This window comes from Hermetia illucens, chromosome 3, assembly GCF_905115235.1.
Source record: "Hermetia illucens chromosome 3, iHerIll2.2.curated.20191125, whole genome shotgun sequence".
Lineage (NCBI taxonomy): Eukaryota > Metazoa > Arthropoda > Insecta > Diptera > Stratiomyidae > Hermetia > Hermetia illucens.
In genome coordinates this window covers 131,434,949-131,448,554 of record NC_051851.1, presented here as the reverse complement: position 1 = coordinate 131,448,554, position 13,606 = coordinate 131,434,949, and the positions used below count along the sequence as shown (strand labels likewise).

The 13,606-nt window shown below is 42.1% G+C and overlaps 1 protein-coding gene across 1 annotated transcript in view; it reads left to right on the top strand.

Annotated features, from left to right (window-relative positions):
* LOC119651601 (protein rhomboid) overlaps nt 1–8,887 on the top strand; it is a 32,989-nt gene extending 24,102 nt beyond the window's left edge. The window contains exons 2-4 of the mRNA XM_038055250.1: nt 2,921–3,064; nt 3,138–3,317; nt 8,543–8,887. Of these exons, the coding sequence (XP_037911178.1) occupies nt 2,921–3,064; nt 3,138–3,317; nt 8,543–8,821 (603 nt within the window). The 3' untranslated portion in view covers nt 8,822–8,887. The remainder of the gene's footprint in view (nt 1–2,920; nt 3,065–3,137; nt 3,318–8,542) is intronic.
* Nucleotides 8,888–13,606: the final 4,719 nt, after the last annotated feature.

Here is a 13,606-nt window from a genome sequence, read left to right as displayed (position 1 = left end):
ATGGCAGTAACCTGCCCAGAACTGAACGATTTCAATATCTCGGGTCAATGCTATAAGCCAATGGGGAACTACGTTATGCTCCTCACATAGGGAAACACAAAACCTTTTATACCTTAAGCGTCAAGCTTCCGGTTTCCCGACTTGTTCCTTCCTATTCCCTGTTATCCCAACGATGGTCAAAACTGAAATGACTCCTTGATTAAATGTAGGAGCATTTATACTTCAATATTCAACACCAGCAGCGCCAACTGTGTGACACACCAAAATCGCTATTAACTTCACTTGATTGCCAAAACGGCCATTTAATATGCAACAACCTAATAGAATGATGTGCATAAGCGTTTCCAATTCTCACAACGCACAACATCTTTATAAAGTCAGCACAGTAATAAATGTTGTTATTAACATACGTTAATTTTTGGCACCGTGTAAGTCGAACGTACATAAATCAAATTAAGCTCCACTGAGGGCATTACAGTTGACAACATCCCGTGAAACCCCTTGGCCAACTGCGCTTAGTCTCTGAAAGTTGTTTATAAATTTTAAATTTAAAAATTTACGAACCACTTCCGATTAATTATCTAATATATGAACTATCCAATATACTTAGCCGCTATTAACTAATAGCTACACATCAGCAATTTACTAGTGACTTTCACGTTTCTCGATGATTGCACGAATGCCCATTAACTCTTCCACACTCCCTAGGTACAATTGATCACTGGTCCATCTTCCTCAGCCGGCCCAGTCCCCAAGTTTTGCTATCACTGACCTCGACCTTCAACTTTAAATTTCAAGTCGGCGGCAGCAAAAGAAAAAATTACCTAAAACTTTTCTGATGACCAGGTAACTTCCCATTCGCCCCAGCTAAGGAAAACAATATACATATGTGATATTACCAGCCTGAGAAAAAGTCAAGGTGCATATTATATTAGGGAATTTTTATAGTACAATTGAAATATTTGCATGGAAATGGCTTTTCGGGTTTGTGGGCAAAAGTATCGGCCCTGCTGACTTGTTGGTAAAACTTCCGCGCCTGATTCGGTGACTCCCTGTACTTCTTGAGTTCGCAGGTCTGTTGGTTCTCCCGTGATTCCGTTTTCAGTCTCTGAAATTCCACGAAATTCGTGTTAGGTCTCTGCGCATGCCCGCTTTTTTGAAAGTGCAGCATTGACGGTTTGCAGTATTCTTCCGTTCCGTTGCTAGCTTACATTCATTCCCCTTTATGGGTGTGATGAAGGTCTCTGTTGTGGAGTAGACTTCAGTGTTCACGCATTCTCACCTGCGTATTGGCAGAGGGAAAGTAGCTTCACGGGAACGAGTGAAATGGGCATTTAACTCGTTTCATAGATACAAGTCTACAGGTCCGGAAGGCATTATTCCTGCTCTAGTAACAGAGGGCATGGATGCCCTGAGTCTACACATTCGTGCTTGCCGCTCATATTCCAACCAGCTGGCGTAATATAAAGGTAATATTTATTCCCAAACCAGGCCGATCAGTCTAATTTCCTTTCTGCTAAAAGGACCGGAAAGACTAGTTGATCGGTTCATAAGGGATACATAAATCCCTAGTGTGGCCACTTCACTGCTGCCAACATGCCTATCAGAAAGAAGACAGCACCCCATGAACTAACGGCAAAAATTGAGAAAGAGATAGGTAAGACCTGGGGAGTTTCACTGGAACGGATTCATTGGATGTATACATCGATAATAAAACCCATTTTGATGTATACGTGCATCGTCTGGTGGCCGAGACTAGACTCAAACTAATAGTAGGAAGCTGGTGTCGCAGATTCATAGGTTCGGTTGCCTAAGTTTACTGGAGCAATGAGTAGTACGCCGACCGTAGCACACGAAGCTATTCTAAATTTACACCCAATCCATTTCGAGGTAAGAAGGAAAGCTGCTAACAACGCATTTAGGTTGCGTCCATCTGGAAACTTCTTGACAAACATCAGGTGCCCTGACGTGCATATGTCTTCAAAAAGACATATGCCGTCGTAACCACCAAAAGAGAAGAATGGTCGATAAATGGCCACGAATCTTTTAGGTTTGCAGACTTAATAGTCTTCACCGACGGGTCAGTTATAGAAAACGGATCGGGCACCGGGGTGTTCTCGGGAAATCCGATTATAGAACTGGCCCGACCCCTCGGAAAAAATTACGACCATATTCCAGGTGGAAATTTATGCCATTTTATGGGCAGCAGTAGAATGTTTGGACCAAAAATTGAGAGGTCGCATCATTCGAATCTGTTCCGGCCGTCGGTAAGCATTATCAGCACTAAACAGCAACGACATATCAAGCCAGGTGGGGTAGAGTTGTCATCAGGCCCTGCGCTTCGTATGCAGCTGCCCGGCCTCCTCAGACCTCAGACGAAGATACCTTGGTAAGGTTTTCTTCAACGAAGAATCTGCCCATTCTCTGTCTGCGAAAATTTTTGTCAGATTCGCGAAAGCCGTCGGCGAGAGGCCGATGAATAGGCGATCTCCGGGGATAGTACAATGGGTCTTTCAAAGGTCTGAGTTCTTAGAGCTGCGGCTCCCCATACTAAACTAAACTAACTGTGTTGGCTTGATAATAAAGAATCGAACAAAAATCAACAACAGCAACAAGATTGCTCTCTAAATGCTTTTCAGGAGGAGGAGGATTAGTAGTGATTCCGTACTATCTAGGGATAAAAAAAAATTAAGTAAATTTTACATTGAAATAATTTCATTCCCAATCTATTCATGCTTCTGGAAGTTTCCCGAAATTATACCTAAAACTTTCCAGAAAAGAAAAATATGTGGAAAATAAAGAAATCCTGCGCGAGGTTAACAACTGTTTAAGCTGCTTCTAAGTTAACTATTTACTTTGGGGGCCATGAGGCCATGGGTACCTCGTTCATTTAATTTAGATATTTTTTTTCTTTTTGTAGATTGCAATATTTGCTTTACAAAGTAAAAGACTGTCTAATCTGCTCATCTACACGCCCTACAAAAAATATGAGATCTGGCGATTTTTCACATATTCGTTGCTACATTCAGATGCTGTGCATCTTGTAGTGAATATTTTTCTGCAGGTAAGTGCATACATGTTTGTAGATATCAAAGTTATTCTGAACTTTCTAACTGATTAATAATTTGTCTCCGTAGGTTATAACTGCGTTTGCCCTGGAGACAGAGCAAGGATATCTCAATGTGTTCATTATATATAATTGCGGAGTTTTTACCGGATCTCTGGCAACCTCAATCTTCCAAAGAGAGTTATTGATCGTTGGATCGTCAGCTGGAGTTTACTCCTTGCTTCTAAGTCATGTACCACATTTAGTTTTAGTAAGTCCTTAATAATATACAGATTATGGTATTAATGAATTTAGCATACTTTATGACCTGCATGGAAGCATTTGCTTCAAATAAAAAAACAATATAATCGGACAGAAATGCTAAGCGGGCATTTCCTGTAATCTAACGTTTCGAAATTAAGAGATGCAATTGAAAGATTTTTTGAAGCACAAAATAATAATTTACTAATATCTTTTCTTGGCTGTGCCCATGCATCTAGTTCAAATTCCATGCATGAAATATATGGGTATATACGTGCACCCTATAAACATAGATGCATGGGTAATAGTAAAGAATGTTTATTAAATATAGAGCAAACTTTCTTATGATGCTAGCACATTTTCGGTTCTAACGGGAAAGCACAGTCTAACCAAAACTTGTATGGGTAATATTGGAAGTGATGTGAATAGCTTTCTGCTTTTCAAGTTAGCAATGTTAGGTTTGGGTAGCTACTAAGGAGGTATTAGGTGCCCCTGGTTATGTTGTTTCACAGTAAATGCATTATAATTTGTCCAGGCCATAAAAAGTAACACCCACAGTTTATCCCTACAATTACTCCCAAGCTCTGTTTGAGTTGGAGTGAAAGGACGTGTTCCTGTTCCTTCTTTGCAACGTGATTAACTTTATTAATCAGTGAATTAATTAACAAAACGACAGCGCAGTGTGCAGTACGGCGTGTATGAAAAGTGATGGTGTACAATTTATTGCAAAAACCCAACAAAGTGCCTTTCACTACGAATCTTTTACCATCATCCATTGTCTTTGTCTATTTTTTCGTGAATTGAACATGCAGTTATTCTTCAACCGTGTTATCGATACTCTAAGCTTAGTCCAGACAAGGTCCCTACGGATTCGAATTCGATTCTCAGCTGGTGCATTTTTCCTTTTATTTCAGACAGGATTAGATAGGTACATCCCAGTCACCTTCAAACACTTCAGAAGCCTTAAGCCTAACAAAGACTCACAAAAGTGATTCAACATCCTTCCCAATGAAGACAATGGAGATTCTGCTGAAAATTAAGATAGTGGACATTCTGCTGAAAATACAAAATTACCCAAGCCTCCGCCAATCTACTTACGTAAGCGTAACAGTTCCAAGTTCGTTAATTCCTTAACCCAGAAAATTAGATGCAACAACTTGCATGGTGTTCCAACGAAAAAAGCAATGTTGACGAGACAAAACTCCAGGTCTACAGCGAAAGCGACTATCGTAAAGCCATCAAAGACCTTGATTTGCCAGGGAAACTTTACTACCCATTCCAGCTTAAAAGTAGCAAAGGGCTAGTCTTCTTTTTGTTCAGCCTTTGTCCCGTTCACAAGCGAGGTCAGCTCGTCGTGATCTGCTTCGCCATTTGGATCTATCAAATGTCTGATCTGGATGCAATTTCGACACTTTTAAATCCCTATTCAGCGTATCAAGCCACCGTTGTTTCGGCCTGCCGTTTGGTCATTTACCATCGACTTCGATGTTCAGACCAATCTTGGTAACTAAATTTTTGTTAACGCATATTGCGAGACCACAGCATCGAAGACGCCTCTGGCAATTTTTCCACGATCGGTGCAACCCCATATACCCCCAGACATCCTCAATTCGGATGTGATCAAAACGTGTTACGCCACTTGTCCAATACAACATCTTAATCTCCATTACCACAAGACGCCGTTCATTGTCTTTATAGTCGGCCAATACTTAGAATCATAGAGAACGACACGACGGACGACATTGCGCTAAATTTTAAATTTGAGACGTTCGCTGATACGTCGATGAAAAAGAACAGCAGTTGTGGAACGCGACTTCATCCAGGTTGCGTTAATGCGTGAGCAATTTCATAACACAGTTCTCCATTGGCTGATAGCGTTGACGCGAGGTATTTAAATCGTTCAGTTCAGTTTCATTTAGACTCAATCTGAGGCAGTGTTGCATAAAGCGATCACTCCATTTTTCGAGAAGTTGCTCGAAATCATTTGCTAGGATAATATCATCTACATAAAGCAATGTATAGGGCGCTGGACGTTGGATGTCCCGTGTGATGGTGTCCATAACTTGATTTACGGTCATTTCAACGTTTTCGCGAAGACAGTTGTGAAGAACCCGTTCAGGAATCTTCATGGTATGGGAAAGTAAGTGGACCGGTCGGTAATTTGAACATTCTGGGGGACTACCTTTCCTTTTCTATATTGGAACTGTGGTACTTTCTTGCCAGTCAGAGCTCAGATGCGATGTCGCCCCGTCCTGAGACTTTCCTCGATTTCATTCGTTCTATTGCCTCCTCGACTTCAGTTGCAGAGACAGTTACGCCACCGGGCTTAACATGAGTACCTGTCTCGTGGACTTAATCCCACGGTCTTCTTAAGACACGGATTGATTTTGTGACCACAATCAGAGCCCACCGCACCAGTCTATACCGAGTGCATGGCTCAGCATTCATACTGGTGAAAACAAGATCTACCAAGATCTCTACCGAACTAAGGTTGAACTAGTGTTGAAACGCAACACCACGCTGAGACCCGAAGGTCTCTGTTCGCTTGAACACAACCACAACCCCCATGAAGCTCGCACTAAAGGGCCAACCACAAAACGCCGAGCTGAACGAACATACAATTATGTAAATTCAGAGGCTATCCCGGTTCCAAGTGTACCAGTATACCTCTGGTAAGATTTTGTGACTATTGCCACTTCAGATGAATCCTCGTACAGACTTGGGTCTGATCGCCCTAATTAGGCCTTGAGAGCATTCGCCTACTCCATCAAGGCCGGCAAGCCAATGCGATACAGCGTCTCCTGGTGTATTAGTGGCACCAGGAGGAGGTTCTCTTCGGCCACTTGGTTCTGGTTCAGTCGACAGGGTTGCCGTCCGGTTTTCCTTTCCGCCACCTCTGAGCACCAGTTGCAGAGATAGGTGGAGCTGCTCCAAATGTCGGTAATGATTGTAGAAGTGAAGGATGCCAGTGGATTCTCGCCATCTATTCGTGGCGGCTCGACGGCTGGTAAGCAAAGTGCCGTTCTTGTCATTAACGCAACAGAAGTGTTCGATATCCTGTATACGTTCGTTACGGCTTTGGCTTGTCGATTCAGATCTCTCTCGCCATCCCGAGTGTCCAGTTTATCGTATAGATTTTTGTAATGGTCCGCTCGGGTGACAGCGATTGCTTCTTTGCTTCCCGGTTGGCATTCTTATAAATTTGCCAACTGGCCACCGTTTTATCGTCGTAAAATTTGTGGTAGAGGCGTTTCTTTTCACGGACCTTCATTTCAACATCATCATTCCAAAGCCAAGTATCTCGGTTGATGTATCACTTACCCGGCTTGGTGACCCCGATGGTTTCAGAGGCCGCTTTGTGGATCGTGTCTTTCATTTGGTTCCACGATTCTTCCACATTTGTAATGGTTTGTAACCGCGTAAGTGCGATCATTTCTTCTTTCCTCTCACGAAATCGGCACCATTTAATTCGCCGCGAGCCGGTGCGTTCCTCACACCGTTTTATCGGTAGTTTAATTTGCAGCAACGGCCGATGTTGGGGTGCCGGTGGTCTCATAGGGAACGGCTTTGTAATCAGTGACAGTGGTAAAATGTCGGCGTCTTATGAGAATATAGTTGATTTGCGTTTCACTGTTCTTAATATAAAATGTAGGAAGATGAGACAATCGTTTGATGAACCATGTGTTCATAAATACAACGTTATGGGTGCCCGCAAAATCGATTATACGCTCGCCACCCTCATTGCGCTTTCCAAACCCCTTTCCCTCATGGTACCTGTTACCATCTGCCTTTTCACCCCATAGTCGTCAGCAAGCACGTGACAAGTCTTTTCATCGAGAAGTTGCCAGCAGGCATCTTTCTCGGCATCAGGTCGACCTGTCTGTGATGCGTGCGGGGTGAAGAAGTGAATAGTGCGATCAGCTGATATAATGGTGAGCTTCATCAGCCGATCATCAAATCGTTCGACTTTTTTAATCACGGAAATCCTCTGAGATGGCAATGCTAACACCATAGTGAGTGAGCGGGCTACCAAAATAGAGAAGTTTATGGACATTTTCACGGGGTTCGCATTTAATGACGCAGCTTTTGGCACCAGATCATCGGGTTTCTTGAAGATAGCAACACACCTTTTTTGAAGGGCTCTTGCAAGTTTCTCGATCTTTCCAGTTAGGGTACCAATATTTAGCGTGCAGACACGTATTTGTTTTGTTCGGACTAACTTGCTTACGTTCTGACGCCATTCATGCGACAAGAATCCTTGCCCGTTTCTCGACAGAATCGGGGCCCGTCCTGCCGCGTCGACTGAGGTGAACGCCCTAGCATTTTTCCGAGGCTTGTGGCTAAATCCGATCATCTTGTTTCTAACGACCTGTCGCAGGACCTGTCACCAAGAGAGGTCAGATAGGATTTAGCATAATGGAATAACTCCAACTATACTCTATTTTTCCCTGATATCATTTCCCTAATAGCATTTAATTTTTGTTTTACTGCGGATAGTGCAAAAACTGTTTCGGCCGAAACGTCTCCCCAATGATCTTGCCAGTCCTTATGCATTCCTCGGGAACCTGGGTTCTTAGCAAGGAAAATTGCAAACTCTTAGCCATGTTCGAGGGAATATAATAATAATTTTTTGCCCCCTACATGAGGATGGACGATTCCGTAGCCCTTATAACGATGAAATCTATAAATCATTCCACCGCTGTCTGGTTGTGGAGAAAATCTGGCTCAACAGGTTACGATGGGCCACATCCGCATGGGTGAGGATGATCCCGCCCGAAAAGTCTATAAGGGAAATATTTACGGTAAAAAAAGAAAACGAGGCAGACCCAGCCTCAGGTGGACTGATCGCGTAGGTCAGGACACTAGACAGCTTTTAGGGATATCGAATTAGTGGTCCTTGGCGCAAAACCAGGTGTTTGCAGTTCCTTACTAAGGCAGGCCTAAGTCAGATATGGGTTGTTGCGCCGTTGATGAAGATGGTGATGCCAAAAAAGGTAATACCCACTGTTTATCCCTTTATTTATTCCCAAACTATAATCATATATATGTCTCAGCCTCTTTACATCTAGTGCTAATCATACTATATATTGTAAAATCAATGAAAATGCTCGGAAATGATTGCACACAAAAATTCAGTTTACGTACATACTCCTATTTATTGAGGGATGTTAGAATAGAACACAAAATTTTCCTATTTTTATGTAATAATTCAAATAAGATCATTTGCTCTTTCAGAATTTTTCTTCACTGCCATATCGTTATTATCGAGTTGTATCTGTGATCGTCATATGCCTTAATGATGTACTTCTAACGACGTTCCATTGTATAAAGGAATCTAACACGCAACCAAAAATCGGATTAGCAGCACATATAAGTGGGGGTTTGAGTGGTTTACTACTAGGATTTGCCTTGTTCTCTGGAGAAAAGACGTACACCTTTCAATTTATTCGACTTTTTGCTGGAATGTTTTATTGTGCTTTTGTGATAGTCATGATATTGTTAAATTTGAAATAGAATCGACACCGTGAAATGTATATAAAAACGAATTGATAGAAGAATAATAAATTACAAATACACAACGAACAACTCAGATGCTATTATATTTGCTGCTTATTTGGCCATACCTTCCTCTTCTGTATGGTGCAATGAGCCAAATCATTCATCTATATCACCCAACCATGATATCTTAGAGTCCAGATAGCTTAGTGTTTAGTATTAGTGGTACAAACCTTAGAGCTGACGGAGGGGTTTATATCGTGGTTCGATAATCTCGTATGCTTCGCAGCGGTGCCTAGTGCATCTCATAAGCTGGGTTGAACTGATTTACAGCAATCGCAAGAATGAAGTTCGCAGTATGGAGCTACATATATAAAAACTGCTTCATAAAGGAATCGCTCTCCCGCCACTTCTATTTGTCTTTGGCGTGGACACTGCCCCATTGTACTTTCAACGTAGAGCGCCGTCTCAAAACAAAACTAACCTCCAACAAGTTGTACAAAAAATGGAATAATCGCCTCATGCAGCACGATCGCAGATTAAATCTAATCAAATAAAGTTTTTGACCACCGAGCCCCATGAAACAGACCCTATTACAGTGACAGCGGCCTGACAATAATTGAGTGATTTAAATCTCTGACCAATGCTATCAGCCAAAGGTAAACTCTACTATGAAAGCGCTTCATGCATCATCACAAATAAGATGGAGTGGCGTTCCACAATTGGTATTCTTGTGATCAACCCAACAACGAAGGTCTCAAATCCAAAATATACTGCAGTGTCATCCGCTCTGTCACTCGCCTTGTCAAAAGCAATGAACCGAACCTCGCGGTGATGGAGAAAAAGATGTTAGGCTATATCAGTGGCGCAAGACGCCATGATTACATTCGAGGACATTCGTAAACTATGTGGGGTTGTATCGATCGTGGAAAAAGTTGCGAGAAAGACGTCTTCAATGATATGGTCGTTTACCAAAGTTGGTCTGAACATCAAAGTCGATGAGAAAAAGGCTAAAAGGCTGTCCGACATAACAATCACTTAGTACGCTAAATGGTGATTTGAGAACATCTTGCCTCCACCCAGATCACGCCTATGACGTGACGGAGGAAAAAGGCACGATCGATTGAGAGTACTGAATGGGACAGAGGCTTATGAAGAAGATCTTGGATACTAGTTGCCTCAGATGAAAATGAGTGCCTAAGTCAAATTAAAAAGCCTTGAAATGAAATGGATTGTCCAACAATCGTTATAATGAAGTTAACGTCCATAGCGCACCGCAGATTGTGGCGAAAATTAGATAAAAGGGGAAAACAGTCCTCATGAAGCTAAGAAAGTTGATTAGAAAGAGGAAATATGATCGTTGCCCTAATGACGCCGGACTACTCGGTTAAAACTTTTACCTACCGAAAGGAAACTAAATTAATTTTACAATTTTCCTACGCTATTTGATACCGGTATAGGGTAGCAGGTTTTAAAAAGCTCATTTATGCAGCTTAACTAAGAATTCCGAAGGAGAGCAACTCAATGTTGTCTAGGTGAAACATCGTAAAGATGATAACGATCATTAGGGTTATATAAACGAGTTAAGTCGCAACAAGATGTTACTAGGGCATATAATACGTGTTACACAACACCACAACGGTGTTAAGGCGAAACCATAATTGACATAAGGACGTATATGTGGCAACTGCCCAGAATAGAGATATGCCAATAAATTCCCCCGCAGGCAATTTCGTTCTAAAGCGAGCGAACTAAATATAAGGAAACTTGAAAGTGATGAGATGCGTAGGTTCAATTTTTCCTAAATCAATCGCTAGTAATGTAAGAATTGTTGCAGTTCACACACGAGAGTGTCATTTGGTTTCAAACCTAAACACCTCATATTATAATAACCTATAATATAGTTCGAACACACTTTTGGTCACCCTTTTTCTATCCCGATGAAAACTAGTTGCGACAAACTTTCTTAAAAAGTTATGGTCCCCCAGAACATGGTTTTTCCAGGTTTCGTTTAAAATAAAACCTTATTATTGTCCGACTGTCAAAATCTCCCATATTTTCTCCACATTATCCCCGGTGGGCCACCGCTCTGGTATTGCTTTGCGAGACTCAGTTCTAAGTTGTTCCCTCTAACCGAGCTGATGTCGCTTTGCATCGCGTTAATTGCAATAACTTTTCTCCAATATCTCCTCTGCTCTTCACCATTGCAACTCCCGCGTCCTATGCTGTATTTGATTGATGATGAGCCCTTTGATGATATGATTCTATCTGACAGAATGACCAGTGCGCAGTATCTTCCTTCATCATAAGCTTCCTCTCCTTCTTCTCTCTGTAAACATCTATGTGAACATGCTTGGTGCCGGTCTCATTGCCAGTTTCAGAGTCTTGTTAAGGATTCGATCAATGACAGGGGCTGCCCGGTATCAACGACCCTTTTCGCTGCGTCAAAGACTTCTTCTGTGGCTACTGGAGGGATGTATGCGGCGCTCATTGGTATCATTAGAAAGATTGTTGCCGCATCGTGGTGGAAAAATGTCGAAACTATCCCCCACAATAATCTAGGCACATAATAGGAGGGGACCTTTTGTCTTTTATTGCGGAAATAACCGGCTTGTACGCTCCTCCCCATAGATCGGAGTCTGCCTCATCACAGAGTAGCTTGAAGCAATAATTTTAACTTTTCATGATGGCCCACTGCAACTTTTTGTCTGCCTGTTTCTATTCGATGTACCTTTGTTGATACTCTGGCGTGTTACTTCGGTGTTGGCTCCGCCTTTTGGCCTTGAAATATTTCCTACGATAGTTCACTATTTCAATGTATCTTGGTGTTGAAATACCCGTATTTCCTGATTGTATACAATACAGTGAAAACAAGATTTTTATCGCTATTGATGCATCGGTTAATATCCAGTCCGAAGCCATCCTTAGCCCAGACCACGCTTTCTAGATATACAAATTGATCAATACATCCGATGCTCTGCCCGATGATGCGGATAGGGGAAGTATAATGACCTGTCAAACTGAGAACCTTGGTTTTGTTGGTGTTTATCTTCAGTCAACTCCACTTACCTCTTTTTCCAAATCCAGAGCGAGTACTTATTATCAAGTGGAGAAAGTGTAAGTGTAAGTTCGCTGGGCCTACAAAATCATATATTCGAAAATGGATCGAGCCTAACATAGCTTTTGAGCGAACACGGAGGTTATCGGCCATATCTTTATCGATTTGAGCATGACGATTCGGCATATATTGCTCGAAATGCTGAATATTGCTGAGGATGCATAACACATTTTATTTTACTACCCGAGATTCGGAGTTTAAAGGGCTACATTGGAAGCTACAGCCGGAAAACAATTAAAAACCGAAAAGATTATGCATTATATGTTGAAGGTGATAAGGACAGACAGACAGTAAATCCGATAACCGATCGCTATGCGAATTGGTAGTTATATGTATATTTCCATGGAAAATATTCTGGTCCTATCCCTGGTGTTGTAGCTCGCTATTAGGTGGCGCTACACCATTCATTGAAGGTTCAATTATGAAACTCATCCTCGTACGGGGTGAGGAGTTTATGCAGGGGTGATGGCGGTCCTTCCTTCAATCCTGAAGAAAGCAGTGCGGTTATCTCCTTTAAAAAAAGTCTGGACCTACGGCATTAAGGAGAAAAGATGAAGACTTTATGCAAAACAAAGAGGAAGGTTCCCTTCTAATCTGCTTTAAAAAAAAATACGGTGGGCATTTTTTAAGCAGCTTAAAAGGCTATGGTGCCCCAAATTGGGACTATTTTCATGCCAAAATAGTAGGGTTTGACTTGGAACCCCATCCCCCCGGACGGAAAAAAGAGTATTAATGGGGAAGCAGAAGGCCTTCCCCAGAGGTTATTCCGATATCATCATAGTAAATTTTGGTATATTGGTGCCACCTCCGCTGAGCGAGGGAATAAACAGGATACTAAGAAGAAAGAAGAAAGTCCTCCCTTTCGACCATTGCCGAAGAATTGTGGCAGTCATCATCCGTTGAAAGGTTATGGCGTTCCACAAATGGTGTTCTTTGTGATCGACGTATCAACGAACATTTTAAATCTAAAATTTACGGGAATATGTTCCGTCCTGTTGCTCTTTGTCGCTTTTTATGGCTGACTATAAAAGTCAATGAAAGACGTCTTGCGGTAATGGAGACGACGATGTTGCTTTGGACTAGTGGTGTGACACGTTTTGATTACATTCGAAATGAGGATATTCACAATTGATATGTGGTTGCGCCGTGGACAAACTGCGAGAGAGGCGTCTTCGATGGTATGGTCACGTAATTCGCATCAACGAGTATTCACTTGTCAAGATTGGTCTGAACATCGAAGTCGATGATAAGCGACCGAATGGCTTGCCGAAACAACGGTGGCTTGATACGCTGGATGGGAATTTAAAAGCCGCGCAATTACATCCAGATCAGGCACAGGCATAGAGCCAAATAACGAAACCCATCACGATGAACTGACAACGAAGAGGGTTGCAAAAAGTAGTGGAGGATCTCATTGCTGTACATGTGGTACGAGGCGCTAACGAATAAAATCGAACGACGACTGAGAGAGTATATAGACAATATCATTGGAGAATACCGAGGTAGCTTCAGATGCGGACGATCGACAACGGACCAGATATTCGCAGTTAAACAGATGCTGGAAAAGTGCTGGGAATATGACATCGAGCTGCATCAACTGTTCGTTGACTTCTGTCAGGCGTACGATAGACAAAATTGCAATGGAGATGGAGCTAAAAATCCCACCGAAGCTAGTCCGGCTAGTG